This window comes from Lipotes vexillifer, unplaced genomic scaffold (assembly GCF_000442215.2).
Source record: "Lipotes vexillifer unplaced genomic scaffold, Lipotes_vexillifer_v1.1 scaffold1047, whole genome shotgun sequence".
Lineage (NCBI taxonomy): Eukaryota > Metazoa > Chordata > Mammalia > Artiodactyla > Lipotidae > Lipotes > Lipotes vexillifer.
The window spans coordinates 432667-456896 of NW_006771990.1; the positions used below are offsets into that span (position 1 = coordinate 432667).

Consider the following 24230-nt stretch of genomic DNA (forward strand, 5'->3'; position numbering starts at 1 on the left):
GGGAAAGAGACTTGCATAATCATTGTCTCTTTGAGAGCAGAGTCTGACATGATTACTATTCAGTGCAAGAAACTTCCATTTGCTTTGGAAAATCACCCTGGTTACATGGATTCTCATTAGCTTATGGGCATTTCCATGACCATCCAATGTTTCTAAACCTGTCAGTGATAATCCCTTTGATTGTCCAAGTGATAATCCATTTCCACCTTTTTCAGAAAACCACAATGCCCCAGAGCTAGAGCCTCCTTCTCTCCATAATTCCTTCCTTTTTTTTATTTCTTTTCCTCAGTCATGGCTGTGAATGATCATGTGACCTCTTGTGTAACTAAGAAAATAGCTGCCTGATTATATTTTAATAATCATTTCAAATCAGTCACTTGCCACCTCCTCTTCATATATTATAGTCAGCATACAATTAAGGGTATAGGGGCTCTGGGAAGGTATGGGGCTGGACTCTTAGCAAAGACTTTTGATTTCGATATGTGTCATTTCTAAACACAAGATTGCCTCTGCAACATTTACAATTCTGTGGGCTTGCTGACCTGCCCTCATTATGTACACACAAACAACACAAATCTAAACCATGCTGTTCAAAGTTAGCTGAAGGTCTCAGCTTCTCACAAAGACTTCCCAGTACAATCCAGTCTACCCCAGACCACTATGACACTTACTGTCTTCACTTTTAAGTTGTCACTTGACATGTGTCCAGACTCCCAAAAAGCTTGCACATTCCTCAAGAGTAGGAGCCAGGGCTTACATGTCTTTTATCCTTCATAGTACATAGTTCAGTAACCACCAATTCCCTACTCATTGAACTCTTCCCAACAGCACAAGGGAATTCCTGCCATACTGCATAAGTAATTTTGAATTTGAGAGTCCCAATGAGGCCTAGCTCCCTCTATTACCTAGTGGATGAGGATATTTTCTTTATCTCAAATAATCAGAATAACATAAAATTATGGAGTTAAAAAGCAAATCAGTCTTCCAAATTAACACACAGCTAATCATCATGGGCTTGATATTGTCAGCTTAAAAGAACAGGACCCACTAACGTCATTAACCAAATAATACTACATCAGATATAGAGTACATTTCAAGACTAGTTTGGACTGAAATTTTCTTTCTAGTTTGAAAAACTAACTGTATATCATCTACAAAAATTAGGTCTCATCTACTACACAATCTTTTTTCCCCATAAACAGGTTCTTCAAAAATATATCATTTTATGATAGAATTTTAGAGCAGGATTACTTTAGAATATATCCTTTAAATCATCTATCATCATTTTAGAGATGAGAAAACTGAGACCCAAGAGATCTAAGTAATTTACTTTGAGTTACCTAATTAGCCACTGACAGAAATACGACTAGTGCACCAGTGTTCAGACCCCAGATTAAGCAACTTCTGTTTTATCTCACTCTTTTGTTTGGAGCACAATATATGTATGTATTTTAAATTATAATTCAAATACATACAAAATGGATATAAAAACACTGAACACCACTATAAATGAAACATGCACATGAGGGTATACAAGTGCATGCACAATGCATTCCATGATAGATTCTCTGAATTTGCACAAGTGCACAACACAACCATTCTTAACTCACGAAGTTTAAAGATGATTGTATTCCAGGGGTTTGTAAAATATGAGCATTTCTTACCTGGCAGCTGTATGAGGGGTTGACAAAAGACATTAAAAACTTGAGCTATGATTAGATATCGGATTTTTCTGGCACTGAAGGTTAACTTCTACCTGGGTTTCTGGGGTCTAGCACTTTTAATGGAAGGTAGGCCAGAGATTGGAGAGGGATCACCCAACATATGAGACTTTGGCATTGTTACCCACATTGCAATATTAAGTTGACTGCAGGTGATTATCACCTAAATCTTCCTATGGGCCAGTTATGACTCTATTTCTCTTTATTGTGCCTGAAATCTCTACCGTTACAGTCGCTTCTTTAGGTTAGAAAGCTTAGGTGGGAAAATAACCAGCAGTCACGATACCACTCCACCCCAGGTAATGAAAAGAGGGAGAGCCCTTGTGGGGGAAAGATAGAGGCTCTACACGTAACAGAAGAGCTACTGATGAGAAAGGACTCCTCTTTATGGTGTCCAAGAATTTTAAATTTGGGGGCAAATCTAAACAGCATTGACTATATGAGGTTTGGTCCCTTCACTGAGCTTAAGATCTAGCAAGGAGGTAAAACATAAACAATTTAATACAATCCTCTTGAGTAGAAAAGTTGGTGTGGAGTATACAGATTGAGATACAAGTAGCATTTCTCTTTCTGAACATTAATAGATAATGTAATCTAATATATGCTCCATGTGCATAATCTAAAGGCCATTAAAACATTTGAACATTGGGAAATAAAAGGACTCCTCCTTTTAAACTACCCCAATTCTCCAGTACTATTACCCATACATACCTAGTTAACTAGGGATTTGAAAAAATGAATGATACCCACTTAACACATTTCATAATACCTATGATTCAAACTAGGATACTTTTAATCCCACCCCATGAAAAGTAACGGGCCTCACATTCTGATGGTCAAACCTTTTTAAAAACACCCACCCTGATGCTTCGACATCCCTTAAAGATGTAAACATCTCCATGAACCTTCTTTGCCCTCTAATAAAAAAGTTGACATTTTAACCATTTTAATAGGTACCCAGGAGAGAACAAGGAAAATGAAGGAACATGCTCACTCCAGTTGATCTTTTCCTTCTAAATACTCTGGCATATAAAAGAATTAATCAGTAATAATAGAAACCCAAATGAAACAAAGAACAGTGGTTTTTCACAGCTCTTTACCAAGAAATCCTATAAAACAGCATCATTGTTATGACATGCAACAAAAAGGTAGCAAATTTGGTTGAGACACATTGAAATGGATGCACCCTTAATCTTGCAAGAGTGGTGATTCTTTTTTTTAAATAAATATTTTAGTTTTTGCATTTGAAAGTTTTCATTTGTTTATATCAGAAACAAGTTTGTTGATAATTCTTATGTATCAATTTCTTCACAGTTTTACTCTACAATTTTAGAAGAGCAGATTGATTCTCTGGCTAAACATTAATAAAGGATATCCTGTGATCCTGAAATCTTTCAAATGAAGAAGAATACACTTTCCTAAGTAGTCTTCCTTTATAGAAAGCTCACTAAAAGACTACAGAATGGATTCATTCCACATATGCAATGACTTTCAGTCCCAGTGGGAAGAAAGAATGAGAACTAAAGGAATGAAAATACCATTTTCAACTTCTCAAGTTTAGATCATGCTTGAAGAGTACATCTGTGTTGTGGAATTCTTGACTTAAATAAAGAATAAATAAGTAGATCCTTTGCCCAAAGTTGGTTAATAGTAAGTAAAGAGGGCTTGATTGGTCACATCTTTACTTCCTTGAAACCCCATCCCCCTGCTTTCAAAATTAATGTTTACAATGAGACAGGTTAGATCAGAAAGCAAAGTTACTCACCATGGAAGAATCACTGCTTCCACACCCGATCGGAGCTCCCTCAGCACAGGTTGGGAGGTGGGTAGAAAGTTGACTAGCCCTGCCCCCATCTATGACATCACAATCTACCTCATAAAAGGTAGTGAAAGTGCTCTGAACTCCTGTCTGATTTCCGAGAGATACAGAAAAGAGAGAGTGAGAGAGCGAGCAAGAGAAAAAAAAAAAAAAAAAGTACCCTATTGGGAAGGGATTAGGTTGGTGTAAGAGGGAGTGGGTAATTGGGAGAAAGAGGCCTATGAAGGAATTACATACTGAAAGAGATATGGGTGGGGCTCCGTGATATTAAGCAGTCCAGCCATTTGGATTCCTCATTGGCTCTCTTGAACAGATAAATGGACCACCTGGGAGAAGGAGGATGAAGCAGCATCCCGCCTTGTCAGGCACTGTAAGGGACAATTGTAGTGGGATTCAAAGGGGAAGAATCCCCTATTTAAAGCACTGAAGATCACCAAGAGAGAAAGCAAGGGCTGAAGCTTTTAACGCCTGGAACTGTACATGGGGAATGTCAGATGTCTTTCTAGGAAGTTCCATTGCCCTGCTGTGTGACCTTCAGCAAGCTCTCGGCCTCAGCACACTCATCCAGTATATGGTGCTAAAGGGATACTTACCTCTTCCATTGGGTTCACTGAGGAATTAACGCACTCATTGTTGCTAGAATGGCAATTCTTTTTTACTGTTCCTTTTTTTACTCAAGCGTGAGTTGTGTGATAGGCACAATTTAAAAGATAAGCCAATAACCAATGCCTAGTTCTACCCTTGGAATTTCTACCTCTTAAAATGTTATTTTTGATATAAAATATTACTGACAGTCTTGACTAAGTTTTTCTATGTATACCAAATATAGCATACAACTAAAGGGGATAATTAGATCCGACCTTCAAACCTGGAGAAAACTCAAATGGCAATATTGCTATAATCACAAGGTCCACTATGCTGCTACTTTTAGAGGTCAAGTTTAGGTGACCCAGTAATGGTCAGTGACCAAACATTTTTGTCACATGCAGTTCTGCTATAGTTATAGCATTATAGCTTTGTTTAAAGCCTGATTCCAATTTTTATTTTTTTTTATTTTTATTTTTTTGGAAATCAGGCAAGATGGGAGAAAAATGTGGAGAGCACTAGGTCTTTTTTTTCTTTTCAAATGTAGATTTAGAGCTTTAAAAACTGAACTGGTCAAAGTTGTCAAGTGAGTATTATAACAAAACAAAAGGAAGAGCAAGCAGATCCTGAAACCATCCACATGGAAGCCAGATCTTTATTTGCCCAGTGGAATATATGAAAAGTGAACCTTTTTCCACAGAAAATATTTCAGTAAAGATTCAGAATAATAGCTTACAATTCACAGCATCATAAATGGGTAAAGCCCAGAGCCTGTTTCTGTATGCAGATAAACAAAATTCCTAACTTGGATTTTTTCCTGGTGTTTTAAGCCAATACCGTTCTATCTCTAGTCCTGTCATTCTTAGCTCACTAAATATCTAAGTGTATGAAACAATCACAATTTTAAACTATACAAAATTGGTAGATTAGGGAGCATATTGAAACACAGAAGCTAGTAAATTCAAACTGATTATGAATCTGGCAACATTACTCCCATCTTTTACTTCAAAATAAATGTTAAAGGCATTTAAAGAATGTCTTTAGAGAACTAAAGACAATAAAAAAGAAAAATATTGGCATATGAGAAGCAAGAATGAAATTGAAAATTTTCCTATATTTGTGTTTTTTAGTACTTACTAGAAGAAGCAATAATACTGTGCGTATGTTTTCCTTGCTGAATTATTCTCTTTTTATGTTCAATAAGTCAGTTCAAATTCTATATTTAACAGCTTTTACTGAGTGAAATTTCACAATCAATGGTCCTATAAAGCTATTTTTTTCCAATTTTTACATATTAGATCATTGACTAGTTGGCTTATCCTTGCTTTTTTATGTTTTATAACAATCCTGCTTGGATTCAGAAATTAGCCATCTCCTGATTTTTCACTATAGGGAAAGTGTTATTATTTAACCAATTCTTTTATCAATCAGTTTCGAAAATGATTATTATGTATTAGAAACTTATCTGTGTCATCTCACCTTTCATACAAAATACAAAAGTCACTATTTAAGATTAATGATGCAGCTGTCCATTCTTCCAATAAGCACTTTAAAAATTTTACTACCAAACAAAGGAGGTACACTTTTGCCAGCATTAAGATATTAGAATAAAATGGAGTTAAACACTTTTTAAATATTGAAATAAAACAAGCTGGACTTAGATTATAATCTATTGGTATTTTTAATTAATTATCTACTGTTTATCTGGAAATGGAGCATGTCTTCAGGAACCCAATGCAAAACTAGGCTGCATCAAATGGATGCAGAGTGGTGAACTGTGCTGACTTTTTAGGTGAATTTAGTATGATTTATTGCAATAATATCTTTAGTTATGATATTAGTTAAAATAACAAAATTTTCTTTGACACAGAATGCAATGCCTGGATCAAATAATTTCCAACTCTTCTTAGGATCTAGCTTCTTGACATTTTTTATGAAAACTAAGTCTTATTACAATTATGGATTTGATGCATATTTCCTATGACATCACATAAATGGATGAGTTAGCCCTTCAAGGCAAGACATGAAGTGATTGCAAGATTTCAGTCAAGAGACCTTATTATTGAAGCCTTGGTTATAATTTTGTTTGGACCAGAGAGATGTAGGGTTGGTTTCAACTTTTTGTTTGTTGAAACAAAAAAGTTTTAATTCAACTTCTTAGTGCAAGGGATTGAGAAAAGTCAGGTGGAATAATTTGTACACTCCAAAAGAATAATCCGCAGATGTATTTACCAAGTAATTTATCATGGGAGACATGATCAGGCAGTTGGCATGCAGTGTGACCAAAATGTTATTATTAAAGAGAAATATTACAGTAAGAGAGAATACGATTAATTTTGATAGCAACAGATTTGAATTGGGAGTTCCCAGATAAAGAGATCATGTTTGAGTTTGTCTTAAGATAGTGTCTCACATATAGAACCTTGGGCTTAAAAGAGTACATGGTCCTTAGAAGATAATGCTGACTTCTCAGCATCTGATATCCTGGAACTTCTCTGATATCCTGGAACTTCTCCAGGACATTCTCTTTCAGTTGAAAAATAGATTTGCATAGGAAAACATATAAAAGAGGTCAAGAGACAGATTTTAGATATTTGACAGAACATCTAGCCAGACTTCCAGTCAAGTTCATTATCAGCAAGACATCTGTACAGATGAAGGTATTCAGAGAAAAGCAATAAAATAAGATACAGTATTGATGATGAAAGAAAAGATTAAAGTCTAAATTAAGTTTGCCTTCAAGAAAATAGGATTAGGATGAAATATTTAAAATATATTTATTGCCCAGAAGGAAAATGACTATTCAAGATAGAGTAAGACAATGTATTGTGAAGCAGTAAAAGAAATCTGAGCTAAAAATCCTTCACATTGCCTATCCAGAAGTCTTTCCTATATGTAAGATACATGGGCCATAACACGGAACATATTTCTCTTCTAAGCATTGTGATCAAAGACATATTTTATAAATCATTTAAATTAAGCTGGAGAAAGCATTTGACATAATCTGTAGGGACAGAATGTAGACAATAGTAAGTTAAACACAGTTTTATTTCTAGAATAGAGTAAACCAAGAAAACCAGTGAATACAGAGGTAGTTCAACAGACACCCTGCTATTCCAGCTGAGAATGCTAAACAGTAAGATGAGAAACTAAATGGGGAAAAAATGAAAACAATAGACTCCACAATCTAACAAAAGCACAATGGATGGAAAAATTTATCATTTTCACAAAAAGTATTTGCTATTAGAGATAACTTTGAATTCTGTCACCCAACCAATATTTAGCACCATGCCTTTTACATTGTTTAAACGCAATGGAAACATTGAATTCAACGAATTAAAATATCCTTATGAGAACGAGCAATAAATACATTTCTTTGAGCTCTGATTGTTATTTTGTCATTAGAAATTAGGAACGGATAATGGAAACACTGGTCTTTTCCTAGAAAAACATTAATCCTGTCTCAGTTTTGCTATGGGGGTCTTTTTATTTCCTTTATTTTGAGTCATCTGAGGTCATGGAAGTTTGTGCAAAATCAATAATGAAATTCCCAGATAATGTTTGTATATGGTTTTAACATTCATATTCTCTTTTTTACTTATTTATATCTTTTACATCAACTTATTCATATTTTATCTTCTCTTGAGGAATGTTCGAGTAGGAACAACAACAAAAAACAATAGATTTAGGTAACCCATTCAAAATAATGTATTTCTTGACTAGAGCTGACTAATTGAAGTGTATACAGGAAAACCAAAAAAGAGGAAATGAGTTACAGATACTGCGTCTAAATAAAGGTATTCACTCAATGCTTTGGCTTCTCATAATTATTTGGTTCAACTGAAAGGAACAGTTAGACCTGGGTTGTTCTCACATATCCAAAACTACTTAAAAATGGGGGGTGGGATGTAGTTCTTAAGACACTACTACAGACATTCATTATTAAAACTATAGATTAATAAAGAACATCTTAGAATGAACTCAGACAATTATCACATATTGACAATATCTCAAAATTAGAAGTTGTCTCATGGGAAAATGGTACAAACCAGTATATCTTAAATAGGTTTGCCTGTGTTTCACAGATATCAAAAGATATATGCAATCATTGTCCCTCATCTAGGTACCTCCCATGTGTCTAATTTCCAAGTTTTCACAAAATATTACTATTCATTTGATGCCAAATAATCCTCAGAATATTAACTAAAATCTAAGGCATTAATTACTAACCAATAAAGTATTTATTTGCCTTCCTTTTAATTCGAGGCTTTTGAAACTTGAAAAAATTCTAAAACCAAAAGGAAGGAAAGTTCATTGATTCAATGACAGGTATTGGCATTGACATTTCTGATGCAGAGACACTCTTCCTAAAGCCACTAACCCCTTCTACTCTTACAAGCAATGATGCCCTCAAACTAAAATAGAAACTGCGCAGCTCACAAGTTCAGGTGATTCAATCAAATCAATCCACTGAGTAGATCCAAGTTAGCTCAATCCATGTCTCCAGTCAAGGTCAAAAGAGTTACTTGCTTGGTTCACATACCAGTTTTGTCACAATAGAGTCTGTTTTCTTATTTTAGGATGAGAGCATTAGACTATAAAGTCTTTTTCTATGCATAAAACAATTCAGTAAGATAACCAACTGGTTTAATTTCATCAGTGGATAACTGATTTTTTTTTCAATGAACGGAATTGACCATGTTTATAAGTTTAGAATCAGTATCTTTAAGTATGTAACTGAAGAGTTACTTCTTATAGCAGAGCAGTATACCTTCCTCATTTGCGCAAGATTATTTGAATTCAGGGAGACAGCTTGCGCTGTGGTGCTACAGACGTAAAGCTTCCTATGATGCCTGACACCCAAGGAGATTTTTTACTTTTCTTATAAAAATACTTATTTCCAATTTCTTCCAAAAATAATACCTTGAGTTTGTTAAATGTCACTTTTATAACACTGGGAGAATGAATTTGCACTGCAAAAACACTGAAGTGTTATTTTTCTCTGGAGATTTGCATAATTTGGGTTGTGCAAAAATCAATGACAATGTACATTGACACGGATGTACCAGAGGAAGACTTAACGCGGGAATCAGAATTTAAGTGGCTATAGTTTTACCATCATAACAGATTACGGGGCAGGTTGTTGGGAGAGAGATTGAATTATGCAACAACCCATCATACTAGCAGATTAAGTGCAAAGAACTACTGCCATTCTGAAAATGATAAATACCTGTTTAATTTTCTTATCGGTACAGAGTATCTCCACTACCCCTCTATTCAGATTTATAATCTGAAGTTTGTTTTAATTTTACTTCCCTGGATCTGGATTCTTCTACTCCCCCCAGATCAGAAAAAGTCCTTTAAGCCCAAATACTTAATGGCTTACCCTCTGGAAGGTCTGGATAAAATTCTTTGGAACTGCTGTGAGTTGTCTGAACACATACCCTTTTGTTTAAATGAAGCACAGAAGTGGATTCCGACCCCAAACTGAAAACTAGCAATTTAGATTTTTTCCCATTACTACTATACTTTGATCAGTGGAGATAATATAGAATTGACAAGAGACAGAATCAGAAGATATAACAAAAATGACTCAAGCACAACGCTTGTTTCAGTGAACGTTTCATTCCATTTCAAAATACTGACACTTTTTTTACAGAGTGAACACAGAAATTTTCAAGTAAAATGTAATTCTCATCTCAACAAAACACAATTATCTATATCTATATAATCTATATATATTTATATATACACATATATATGGCATTGTACAAATATATATATATGTATATATGTATATATATAGTACATATATACAGTACAAATATATATATATGTATATATATATACGTATATATATATACGTATATATATATACATATATATACATATATATATGTGTATATATATATATATATATATATATATATGTATATATAGCTTGGTACAAATAAACACCATATTTGCTTCCAAACTGTATAATATTGAATCAGATATGTTACAGTTGTCAACCATTTGTTCAGTTCTTGATTACTGCTTATTTAGGGAACAAGGAATTTAAGTGTCAAATCACATGTATTTGTTGTGTGCATACATGTATGCATATACATATAGCATATATGTATCTTCGATCATATGCCAGTGTCAGGTAGGATTGATTTGACTGTTCTCAGTTTCCAGCATTTTTATGAACATTTTTCATTTATCATCATGAATATTCATGTTCATTTTAATTTAGTCCATTTTTTTAATGATATGAAATGTAGGCTATAAGAGTGACTATAATTGACCCTTATTCTACAATTTTCTCTTTACCAATTCAAATCCTACTCATGTTGCAAATTATACTTGTTCACCTTGTCAAACCTCTCCATAACCCAATTGAGAGGAATTCAAATTTGGAAAGGAGAGATTAAAAGACAAAGAACAAAAGTGCACATTAGGGCAAATTACTCAGTCCCTCAGGAATAGGTCAGGGCTCCATTCAATCAGCCTGAGAATGAAGGGAACTAACATTCCTCACCTCTAAACTCTGTTCCTATATTTTGTTTGTGTGAAAAAAGGCATTTATATGAAATAAAATCTATTAACTTTGTAACACTTTTATGGGGAGTCAGCTATAAGTTATATCAGCATCGTCCATCTCTGACCTGAACATCAGATTCCTGTCCAGAGCAGGGTTATTGCTCCTGTGCTCTGGCTTCATTGTTATAATGGGGCTCTTGTTTTATCTGAACTTTAAAAATATAATGTACGTGGAATATTTCCATTTTATCAGAATGCTTGATATTCAGCATTCTATGTTCTAAAACCCTGTGTTTGTGTTTCCAATCTCATTCAGAATAATGTGCAAAGTATAAATCTTTGGGTAGCTAAAGATAATTAAAGGTTATAAAATGGCTTTCATTTCTCCAGAAATATGTGTATATCTCCATTTTTAAATTTAAAAGAACCTATTAACTCCTCTGAAACCTAGTGAATAAAAATTAATTAAAACACAATAATCAAATATACAGGTAATTTCCATAGCATGACATTGGAACTTATTTGTATTCAATATATATCTCCATACTGAAAATATTGTGGCTCAACTTTTCTCTCATGATGAATATAATGCTGTCACCTTTAATGGATATTACTTGCACTAAACTAATTTATAATATGCTATGGTTAAATTTCTCTTTCCTTTGTTTTATCCTTTTCCTTCTTTCATGCTTTTTCCTTCCTATCTTCCATCCTTTCCTCTTTTTTCTTCTTTTCTTCCTTTAATGGTCTTTTTCCAAAAAGCATGTAAACTGGCTTAAGAGATTAAACTACCAAACACTAAACTAAAAAGCAAATAAAGCCAGTATATAAACTACCAGGCTGTTAATTGTCTGGGCTTTAGTTTCTTCCACATTCTCTCTAACATTTTTATTACTCTCTTAGTTTTTTGTTTGTTTGTTTGTTTGTTTGTTTAATTCCCTTTCCCATTACCTGCTTAGCAACCAGGTTGAGCTGAATTGGCTCACAAATATGCATCCTATACTTTGAGATTTATTAAGAATGGCACCTTTCTGATGTTGAGAAAAGTTTAAGCCAATGACTTTAGAAAATTGATTGCCAGCCAGAAAACTAATGGTGCTTCTTAGAAAGCAGTTGTGTGAATGAGCATATATAGGCATATTTTTTTAATTTGCTTTATTTCTCTAGTTCCCATGACTCGTGAAGAGCTTTGTCATCCACTGTCCCCATGACCTGTTGAAATTTCCTGAGCTACCTCTCAAGCCAAATGCAAATATAACAGAAGAAGCCTTTCCCAGTTTGAACACACAGACTCACATAAAACATATACATGCTGACATGGTATATGTGCATTTTGTTTAACATAAGTTCATCATGCCAGCATGAGACTATAAAAACATGGTGCTCAGTTTTGAAATCCAAATCATTTTCCTTAGCAAAATGGAAACAATCTACCCAAATCTCTGCTGTTTTAGTAGAAGCTTTGACTTCTTACAAATATACCTTCCTGGAGGCTTTTGTGTATTTCAGGGAAGAAGCCACAGCTTTGAATCCCATGTACATAATGACACAGGAAAAAAGGGAGGAATATTCAAGTATTTCTCTTTTTTTATTGCATTTTATACTATAGGAGCTTCTCCTTTAAAAATATAGCAACTTTGTCATGCCAGACAACAAAATAAATGGGGCTCAAAGCATGGGTGCACTTTCTTGGCAAAATCATTGAAAAGTTTTTGTGTATGGGGTCTCACATTCTTGACTCTTTCAGAACTTTGAAGGCAGTCATTTGTGGCTATTTTGCAAAATAAAAATATTGATTTTTTTCTCCATTGGCCATCAGTGAAGGAGGATGAAGAATAAGATAGAGGCAGAAGTGGCAAAGACAGCAGACTACACAGGCAGGTATGGCACCAAATAACAATCAAGCTTGGAAAAAAATCATGAAGAGACCAAGAGCAGGCCCATAACTGAGCAACATAAGCAAACCTTTATAATGCGTTTCACTCAGAATTATTATAAAGTTGTATAACATTCCTCTAAAAGAAGCCTTCTCCCATGCAAGGATTTATGAACATTGCCAATAAGACTCAAAGAAGGAAACAGGCTTCTTGATGGTGTTCTCAATCTCAAACACCTCTGCAAATGCCAACAGTGCAAGTGATAAAAGCCAGTGATGGTTTGGACTACATCTAAATGAGGAAAAGACAATGGAAATGAAGCTCTGGAGGCAGTGATGAACAATGGGTACTGAGAGGACGATGGAGAGTAACTCTGCCAGTAAAACTCACTTAGATGATGTTGTGGAGTCTGAGATCCACAAAGATGCTCTGTGCATCCATATAAATAATAAGATTTGGAAAGTAACAAATGAAAGCACACAAGGCAAGCTAAACAAAAAGCACTCGGTTCCACAGGTGCTATATACAGATGGACATGAAAGCTGAATGGTATGGGAAACTATACCATTGAGGCTGAAGATAAGAAAGGAAGCAAGGGAGATGCAATGTTTTGATCACTTCTTGGCAGAGAGAATCTTGGTAATTACCAACTTGGCAGAAAGGACACACTGCAAGACAGATTGCTCTTGGTTGTTGAAGAATGTTGAAGCAGGATCATTTTGGAAATGCAAAGAGGTGACTATGCTTTGGGAAGAGGCACAAAACAGCAATTTACTGGGCTCTAGGTGAGACTGCATGGAACAGGCTTTCCAAATGGCATCTCCATGCAAACCAGATCAGCTCTTTTCCCAGCTATGTTTTCTGCAAGCCAAACAATATAGGAACTGAAATATTTGGGTTCAAGAATGATTTTTCCACATATTTTTTTATCAAATGGTCAACCTGCTGAATTTCTGAAAATGGCTTGAGGAAGAACTGAGCTTCATGACCAATCTGATTTTCACAAGGCATTCACCATATTGATAATGCTCTGTTCCTGGTAATGCCACACTTAAAATAGCAGCATCATGGTTGACTGGGAAAAGAACTAAAGGTAGCAGAGCCACACTTTGGAATTTGCAAATTGTTTATAATAGATGGCACCTTGTGTTGAAAGAAAGGGACTGAGAGAGGAAAAGAAGCCAAGGTGAAGAACCTCAACACATACATTGGAAATCTTGCCAAGAAATCATGATTCTTCTATTCATTGAACTTCTTGTTTCTTTGCATTTGATTAAAATGGACCAGATACTTATATTTTCATGAGAAGGGAAACATTGAAGTGATTGAACAAAGGATATATAATTGTTAGTGTTTGACAACCATGTTAGTTTTTGGCAACAGCACATCAACCTGTGTTAAATTCAAACATTTTCTGGCTTTTAAGGGTTACTGAAAACCTAGTATGCATTGGAACCTGATGAATGAATTTCTATTGTTTTCATCATCTCTAACATGTGAACACAATCCACACATAGAGAGGCTTGCTCCTGAACAGAGAATGAAAATTGCTAGGACTAACAGAGGGAAGTAGACTTACAATGAGTAAATATACAAAAGCCCCAAATAATTATAATAGTCACAGCTTGCCAATGAGTTTCCAGACTATGAAATTAGTTTTCTTGTGAAGAACGGAGATTTTACAAGGCTAGTATAAACATGGGGTAATTGGAAAATCAAACTGTTCTTTGTGAGTTATTGTAAGGTCTGGAATAATGGTGATAACATTTATTTTTTTAAAAAAAAACTCCCTATGAATCACTGTAGTTTGGTGTTTTTAGCAGTACTGTTGCCAAGAATGCTTGCCTTGGAAGTACAACAGTGGGAACTTGAATTGTGAAGCCCAGGTCCCAGCTTACCCCTGACACAATGAGCTCTCCTCCCAGATTCTGTACTTCGGCTTTCACCTTGCTGCAGATATTAAGTTGATGGCAATACAAGGCAATTCGTTGAAGGTAGGCTAATAAATCCTGCTTACATGCTGAATCAGGACACTATAAAACATTAAAAAAAAAGGTCATCTCAATTAGTAAGTACTCTTCAGTTTCTAATACTTGCTATATAAAAGCTGTGTGAAGAAAAGGTTTTACTGTCGTATACCTTAATTACAACCATTCAACTTAACTTCTTTATAGTGCATTTTAGGAAGGCCACAGCCAATAGGTTAGAATGGTTTAGCTCTACTTTGATAAATTCTATACAAAAAATATTGATGATCTCCTGGAAAGTCTTACTGGGACTTCTGGATACATTTATGAGTATTTTACCAATTATCTTCTAAACTGCTAAGAAAACAATATTCTATAGGTTTTTCCCGAGTGGCCCATTTAACGTTCACTACATGCAAAGTTATTTTAACACAGAGAACAAAGCAACAGATGCTAGAAGGAAATCATCCTGTGTGGCAGTCTCTCTGCCATAGTACAAGATAGAGTTTTAATTCAGTTAGTTGGGGGAAAATTCACTTGTTTCTTTTGGCTTTCTAAGACATGTATCATTCACTAAAGGAACTCTATTACACTTCTTGGAATTCCATATTTAATCAAATTTTAGCAACATGATAAACTTCCTTTAAAACAAGAGACTTGAGAAGGATCAAGACCACTGTAAAATAAAAAGATTTAAGTGAAATGAATTTGAAGCCAATTGAAATAAGCTCATAAGTGTAACAATAAGACCCTTCAAAGGATGCATCAAAGATTTTGAATACTCAAAAAAATTCTGGTGACCATAGATTTTTAATTCTCTTTGTAACTTAAGTGGGTAGATGTCCATCAAATACACACTGAGCAGAGCTGAACACTTCCACAGACATTTACATGATTCCCTAAAGCATTTCTGAAGCTTCAATGCCAATGGCTATCCAGTAATTGAAGTATATTTCTATTGCTATCCAAAATTCAGCTCAAAATTCTCCAGGACATTATATTGTTCCAACTCAATCTGGCACTTGCAAAGGACATATAATCACCAGATCCTTGATGAAACATTGTAAGAAATGAGTACCTACAGCCCAAACCAAATTATGTTATTTAGAATAAGAGTATGAGACAAAGACTCTAGCTAAGTTTCCTTCAAGCTAAAGAAAGGGAATTCTTTCATTAATATTGTGAAGCCAGTCATTTGACAAAGCTATTTATTTAATAAATGACAAAGGGGTCTTTTGTATACATAACACCATTGTGGTATTTTTTTTCACTAACTGCATTTATCAAGAAAGAATCCCACAGAGACTGTTTTTAGCTTCCTACAAGTACTTAATACTGTAATATTTATCTTACTCCAGAGACTCATATACTGAAAAGAATTAACTTTAAAATGATATCTCCCTAGAGGGCTGACAAGGCTTTTGATACAAATACCTTGTAGCAAATTAAAATGGAAGTTCTATCTCAGTGGAACAGTAATTAAAAATGCAACAGTCCGTAAAACGTTTATATTGTGTGCATATCTCAAATCTTCACAAAAGTATTTTCCGGCAAGATAAAGGCAAACAATCGACATTTTGGAAATGCTCATTTTATTCTATTATTTAAACTGAAGTATTTAAAACACACATAAAGGCATAATGGACCAAGAAAAATAACTCTTATACCATGGAAATAGTAGAAATGGGTGTAGAATTTGAGAAAGAAATGCCTCATTCAGATAAAGCATTAGCAAAAATTGCAAGTTGCTCCACAATTGATGATAAGAAGAATACCACAAAGAGAGTGTTATGTTTAACTTCATCTCTTTTTTTGTTGTTGTTGTTACATCATCAGTAAATAGCATTTTAATATTTTGTCACACTCTCAAAATACATCTAGAATCCTGGGATATTTGTGTGTGTACATGTGTGGTGTGTTTTCCAGATACCAAAACTGTTTGGGGCTATGCTTCATGTCGCATGATTGTTGGAAATAAGTATCCAAAATTACAAAATCAAAAATAAGAATCACAATAAAAAAATATTGAGCTCAAGGAGCCTAAACATATTGAGAAATAGTTTCAGCCACTGAGATTCAGAGTATAATGGAAAGGCCATCCAAACGCCATCCACTCTCACTCCTAAGAAGGAGTCTGTCCAAACACAACCTGGTTTCAGAACCACCCACCAATCTGTGGTCATTCCACTCATTCCAACATTTTGCAAAAACTTCTCTCAACATTTGCAGGAAAAATGCAGCATTCTTTCCTGGCTGGTGCATTTCTGTATGTTTGCATGTATGCATGAATATTTTCAAGTAAGTTTGTTGTCTCTCCTCTCTTTTATTTTTCAAATTTTTTTAAATTAATATTATTATTTATTTATTTATTTTTATTTTGGTTGTGCCGGGTCTTAGTTGCCACACACGTGCTCCTTAGTTGAGGCCAGTGGGCTCCTTAGTTGTGGCACTCGAACTCTTAGTTGTGGCGTGCATGTGGGATCTAGTTCCCTGATCAGGGATCAAACCCATGTCCCCTGCAGTGGAAGGCAGATTCTTAACCACTGCACCACCAGGGAAGTCCCTCCCCTTTCTTTTTTTTTTTTTTTTTTTTTTTGGCGGTGGTGGCCTCTCCTGTTGTGGAGCACAGGCTCCAGACATGCAGGCTCAGTGGCCATGGCTCACGGGCCCAGCCGCTCCACGGCATGTGGGATCTTCCTGGACCAGGGCACGAACCCATGTCCCCTGCATTGGCAGGCGGACTCTCAACCACTGCGTCACCAGGGGAGCCCCGTCCCCTCTCTTTTACATGAACTTCCTGGGTTACATATGGAGCTCAACTTATGCTGCAAACTGTAGGAAGCTTGGCAGTTGGCATTGTCCTGAAATTAGCAATTTAATAATGTTAAAAATTTCAATTCCTACAAATTTCTGGAAATTCTCAAATTATGATAATATTTAAATGAATTAACTATACTATTGAGTATTTCTCAAAAATGCAAAAGAAAGCAAAAAACATTCCCTCAGGTTAGCCATCATATGTATAAAAAAAGTTAAAGTGAGACAATCTGTAGGCTTATTTTAAATGTTATCCTAATAGTTTAATCATGTATTTTTCTTTTCAGACTTTGGAAGATGAGTTAATCTAGTATTGACTTGAAGGATTCTAAAATTGGGGATGCTGAAGACAACAAGGATTTAGAGAAAAAGTCATATTAAGGAATGAGGGAGAACAATTATAGTTAAGCAACTCAAAAATCACAGGAGGGCCAGGAGGGGAAGATGGCGGAAGAGTAAGATGTGGAGATCACCTTCCTCCCCACAGATACACCAGAAATACATCTACACATGAAACAACTCCTACAGACCACCTACTGAACACTGGCAGAAGACCTCAGGCCTCCCAAAAGGCAAGAAAGTCCCCAGGTACCTGGGTAGGGGAAAAGAAAAGAGAAAAAACAGAGACAAAGAATAGGGATGGGACCTGCACCAGTGGGAGGGAGCTGTGAAGGAGGAAAGGTTTCCACACACCAGGAAGCCACTTCGCGGGTGGAGACTGCGGGTGGCAGAGGAGGAAAGCTTCAGAGGCGCGGAGGAGAGGGCAGCAATAGGGGTGTGGAGGGCAAAGCGGAGAGATTCCCGCCCAGAGGATCGGTGCCGACCAGCACTCACCAGCCCGAGAGGCTTGGCTGTTCACCCTCCGGGGCAGGCAGGGCTGGGAGCTGAGGCTCGGGCTTCGGTTGGAGCACAGGGAGAGGACTGGGGTTGGCTGCGTGAACACAGCCTGCAGGGGTTAGTGCACCTTGGCTAGCCGGGAGGGAGTCCAGGGAAAAGTCTGGACCTGCCGAAGAGGCAAGAGACTTTTTCTTCCCTCTTTGTTTCCTGGTGCATGAGGAGAAGTGATTAAGAGCGCCGCTTAAAGGATCTCCAGAGATGGGCGCGAGCCGCAGCTAAAAGCGTGGACCCCAGCGACGGGCATAAGATGCTAAGGCTGCTTCTGCCACCACCAAGAAGCCTCTGTGTGAGCACAGGTCACTATCCACACCCCCCCTTCCGGGGAGCCTGTGCAGCCCGCCACTGCCAGGGTCCCGAGATCCAGGGACAACTTCCCCGGGAGAACGCATGGCACACCTCAGGATGGTGCAATGCCAGGCAGGCCTCTGCAGCCACAGGCTTGCCCCGCACTCCGTTCCCCTCCCTCCCACCCAGCCTGAGTGAGCCAGAGTCCCCGAAGCAGCTGCTCCTTTAACCCCGTCTTTCTGAGCGAAGAAGAGACGCCCACCGGCGACCTACACACAGAGGCGGGGCCAAATCCAAAGATGAGCCCCGGGAGCTGTGAGAACAAAGAAGAGAAAGGGAAATCTCTCCCAGCAGCCTCAGGAGCAGCAGATTACAGCTCCACAATCAACTTGATGTACCCTGCATCTGTGGAATATATGAATAGACAAAGAGTCATCCCAAATTGAGGAGGTGGACTTTGAGAGCAAGATTTATGATTTTTTCTCCCTTTCCTCTTTTTGTGAGTGTGTATGTGTATGCGTCTGTGTGAGATTTTGTCTGTATAGCTTTGCTTCCACCATTTGTCCTAGGTTTCTATCCGTCCATTTTTTTTCTTAAAAATTTTTTTTTCTTAATAATTATTTTTTATTTTAATAATTTAATTTTATTTTATCCTACTTCATTTTATTTTATTTTATCTTCTTTCTTTCTTTCTTTCTATCTTTCTTTCTTTCCTCCTTCCTTGCTCCTTCCCTTCCTCCCTCCCTCCCTCACTCCCTCCCTTCCTTCCTTCCTTTTCTTTCTTTCTCTTTCTTTCTTTCTTTCTCTCTTTTTCTTTCTTTCTTTCTTTTCTTTCTTTCTTTCTTTCTTTCTTTCCTTCTTTCTTTCTTTCTTTCTTTCTACTTTTTCTCCCTTTTATTCTCAGCCGTGTGGATGAAGGGCTCTTGTGCTCCAGCCAGGAGTCAGTGCTGTTCCTCTGAGGTGGGAGACTGAACTTCAGGACACTGATCCACAAGAGACCTCCCAGCCCGACATAATATCAAACAGTGAAAATCCCCCAGAGATCTCCATCTCAACACCAAAACCCAGCTTCACTCAGTGAACAGCAAGCTACAGTGCTGTACACTATGCCAAACAACTAGCAAGACAGGAACACAACACCACCCATTAACAGAGAGGCTGCCTAAAATCATAATAAGTCCACAGACACCCAAAAACACACGACCAGACATGGACCTGCCCACCAGAAAGAGAAGATCCAGCCTCATCCACCAGAACACAAGCACTAGTCCCCTCCACCAGGAAGCCTACACAACCCACTGAACCAACTTTAGCCACTGGGGACAGACACCAAAATCAACGGGAACTACGAACCTGCAGCCTGCAAAATGGAGACCTCAAACACAGTAAGATAAGCAAAATGAGAAGACAGAAAAACACACAGCAGATGAAGGAGCAAGATAAAAACCCACCAGACATAACAAATGAAGAGTAAATAGGCAGTCTACCTGAAAAATAATTCAGAATAATGATAGTAAAGATAATCCAAAAACTTGGAAATAGAATAGACAAAACACAAGAAACATTTAACAAGGAGCTAGAAGAAATAAAGATGAAACAAGCAACAATGAACAACACAATAAATGAAATTTAAAGTGCTCTAGATGGGATCAATAGCAGAATAACTGAGGCAGAAGAACGAATAAGTGACCTGGAAGATAAAATAGTGGAAATAACTACTGCAGAGCAGAATAAAGTAAACACAATGAAAAGAACTGAGTACAGTCTCAGAGAACTATGGGACAACATTAAATGCACCAACATTTGAATTATAGGGGTTCCAGAAGAAGAAGAGAAAAAGAAAGGGACTGAGAAAATATTTGAAGAGATTATAGTTGAAAACTTCCCTAATATGGGAAAGGAAATAGTTAATCAAGTCCAGGAAGCAGACAGTCCCATACAGGATAAATGCAAGGAAAAATATGCCACGACACATATTAATCAAACTGTCAAAAATTAAATACAAAGAAAACATATTAAAAGCAGCAAGGGAAAAGCAACAAATAACACAAAAGGGAATCCCCGTAAGGTTAACAGCTGATCTTTCAGCAGAAACTCTGCAAGCCAGAAGGGACTGGCAGGACATATATAAAGTGATGAAGGAGAAAAACCTACAACCAAGATTACCCTACCCAGCAAGGATCTCATTCAGATTTGATGGAGAAATTAAAACACTTACAGACAAGCAAAAGGTGAGAGAGTTCAGCACCACCAAACCAGCTTTACAACAAATGTTAAAGGAACTTCTCTAGGCAAAAACACAAGAGAAGGAAAAGTCCTATAATAATGGACCCAAAACAATTAATAAAATGGGAATAGTAACATACATATTGATAATTACCTTTAATTTAAATGGACTAAATGCTCCCACCAAAAGACACAGATTGGTTAAATGGATACAAAAACAAGACCCATATATATGCTGTCTACAAGAGACCCACTTCAGACCTCGAAACACATACAGACTGAAAGTAAGGGGATGGAAAAAGATATTCCATGAAAATGGAAACCGAAAGAAAGCTGGAGTAGCAATTCTCATATCAGACAAAATAGACTTTAAAATAAAGACTATTAGAAGAGACAAAGGACACTACGTAATGATCAAGGGATCAATCCAAGAAGAAGATATAACAATTGTGAAGATTTATGCACCCAACATAGGAGTACCTCAATACATAAGGCAAATACAAACAGCCATAAAAGGGGAAATCGACAGTAACACATTCATAGTAGGGGACTTTAACACCCCACTTTCACCAATGGACAGATCATCCAAAATGAAAATAAATAAGGAAACACAAGCTTAAACAAGAGGGATTTAATTGATATTTATAGGACAATCCATCCAAAAACAACAGAATATGCATTTTTCTCAATTGCTCATGGAATGTTCTCCAGAATAGATCATATCTTGGGTCACAAATCTAGCCTTGGTAAATTTAAGATAATTGAAATTGTATCAAGTATCTTTTCTGACCACAACGCTATGAGACTAGGTATCAATTACAGGAAAAGATCTGTAAAAAATACAAACACATGGAGGCTAAACAATACACTACTTAATAACGAAGTGATCACTGAAGAAATCAAAGAGGAAATCAAAAAATACCTAGAAACAAATGACAATGCAGACACGACAACCCAAAACCTATGAGAAGCAGCAAAAGCAGTTCTAAGAGGGAAGTTTATAGCACTACAATCCTACCTTAAGGAACAGGAAATATCTCCAATAAACAACCTAACTTTGCACCTAAAGCAATTAGAGAAAGAAGAACAAAAATCCCCACAGTTAGTAGAAGGAAAGAAATCTTAAAAATCAGATCAGAAATAAATGAAAAAGAAATGAAGGAAGCAATAGCAAAGATCAATAAAACTAAAAGCTGGTACCTTGAGAAGATAAACCAAATTGATAAACCATTAGCCAGACTCATCAAGAAAAAAAGGGAGAAGACTCAAATCAATAGAATTAGAAATGAAAAAGGAGAAGTAACAACTGACACTGCAGAAATACAAAAGATCATGATTACTACAAGCAAATCTATGCCAATAAAATGGGCAACCTGGAAGAAATGGACAAATTCTTAGAAATGCACAACGTGCCAAGACTGAATCAGGAAGAAATAGAAAATATGAACAGACCAATCACAAGCACTGAAATTGAAAATGGGATTAAATATCTTCCAACAAACAAAAGCCCAGGACCGGATGGCTTCACAGGCAAATTCTATCAAACATTTAGAGAAGAGCTAACACCTATCCTTCTTAAACTCTTCCAAAATATAGCAGAGGGAGGAACACTCCCAAACTCATTCTATGGGACGACCATCACCCTGATACCAAAACCAGAGAAGGATGTCACACAGAAAGAAAACTATAGGCCAATATCACTGATGAACATAAATGCAAAAATCCTCAACAAAACACTAGCAAACAGAATCCAACAGCAGATTAAAAGGCGTATAAAGCATGATCAAGTTGGGTTTATTCCAGGAAGCAAGGATCTTCAATATATGCAAATCAATCAACGTGATACACCATATTAACAAATTGAAGGAGAAAAACCATATGATCATCTCAATAGGTGCAGAGAAAGCCTTCAACAAAATTCAACACCCATTTATGATAAAAACCATGAAGAAAGTAGGCATAGAGGGAACTTTCCTCAACATAATAAAGGCCATATATGACAAACCCACAGCCAACATCATCCTCAATGGTGAAAAACTGAAAGCATTTCCACTATGCTCAGGAACAAGACAAGTTTGTCCACTCTCACCACTCTTATTCAACATAGTTTTGGAAGTTTTAGCCACAGCAATCAGAGAAGAAAAGGAAATACAAGGAATACAAATCAGAAAAGAAGTAAAGCTGTCACTGTTTGCAAATGACATGATACTGTACATAGAGAATCCTAAAGATGCTACCAGAAAACTACTAGAGCTAATCAATGAATTTGGTAAAGTAGCAGGATACAAAATTAATGCGCAGAAATCTCTGGCATTCCTATATACTAGTGATGAAAAATCGGAAAGTGAAATCAAGAAAACACTCCCATTTACCATTGCAATAAAAAGAATAAAATATCTAGGAATAAACCTACCTAAGGAGACAAAAGACCTGTATGCAGAAAATTATAAGACACTGATGAAAGAAATTAAAGATGATACAAATAGATGGAGAGATATACCATGTTCTTGGATTGGAAGAATCAACACTGTGAAAATGACTCTACTACCCAAAGCAATCTACAGATTCAATGCAATCCCTATCAAACTACCACTGGCATTTTTCACAGAACTAGAACAAAAAAATTTCACAATTTGTATGGAAACATAAGAGACCCTGAATAGCCAAAGCAATCTTGAGAATGTAAAATGGAGCTGGAGGAATCAGGCTCCCTGGCTTCAGACTATACTACAAAGCTACAGTAATCAAGACAGTATGGTACTGGCACAGAAACAGAAAGATAGATCAGTGGAATAGGATAGAAAGCCCAGAGATAAACCCACACACATATGGTCACCTTATCTTGATAAAGGAGGCAGGAATGTACAGTGGAGGAAGGACAGCCTCTTCAATAAGTGGTGCTGGGAAAACTGGAGAGGTACATGTAAAGTATGAGATTAGATCACTCCCTAACACCATACACAAAAATAAGCTTAAAATGGATTAAAGAGACCTAAATGTAAGGCCAGAAACTATCAAACTCTTAGAGGAAAACATAGGCAGAACACTCTATGACATAAATCACAGCAAGATCCTTCTTGACCCATCTCCTAGAGTAATGGAGATAAAAACAAAAATAAACAAATGGGACCTAATGAAACTTCAAAGCTTTTGCACAGCAAAGGAAACCATAAACAAGACCAAAAGACAGCCCTCAGAATGGGAGAAAATATTTGCAAATGAATCAACTGACAAAGGATTAATCTCTAAAATTTACAGGCAGCTCATGCAGCTCAATAACAAAAAAATAAACAACCCAATCCAAAAATGGGCAGAAGACCTAAATAGACATTTCTCCAAAGAAGATATACAGACTGCCAACAAACACATGAAAGAATGCTCAACATCATTAATCATTAGAGAAATGCAAATCAAAACTACAATGAGATATCATCTCACACCAGTCAGAATGGCCATCATCAAAAAATCTAGAAACAATAAATGCTGGAGCAGGCGTGGAGAAAAGGGAACA

General features: G+C 36.4%; 1 protein-coding gene across 3 annotated transcripts in view; it reads right to left on the reverse strand.

Moving 5' to 3' along the window:
* The window catches only part of LOC103080445 (catenin alpha-2), a 273579-nt gene that overhangs the window by 34192 nt on the left and 215157 nt on the right, over positions 1–24230 (reverse strand). The window contains exons 10-11 of one of the 3 annotated variants that reach the window (XM_007447244.1): positions 14426–14560; positions 3487–3630 (exon numbers count right to left, since the gene is read on the reverse strand). The exons of 1 other annotated variant lie outside the window; for it this stretch is intronic. In XM_007447244.1, the coding sequence (XP_007447306.1) occupies positions 3487–3630; positions 14426–14560 (279 nt within the window). The remainder of the gene's footprint in view (positions 1–3486; positions 3631–14425; positions 14561–24230) is intronic. One more of the 3 variants, XM_007447245.1, reaches the window with a different exon arrangement.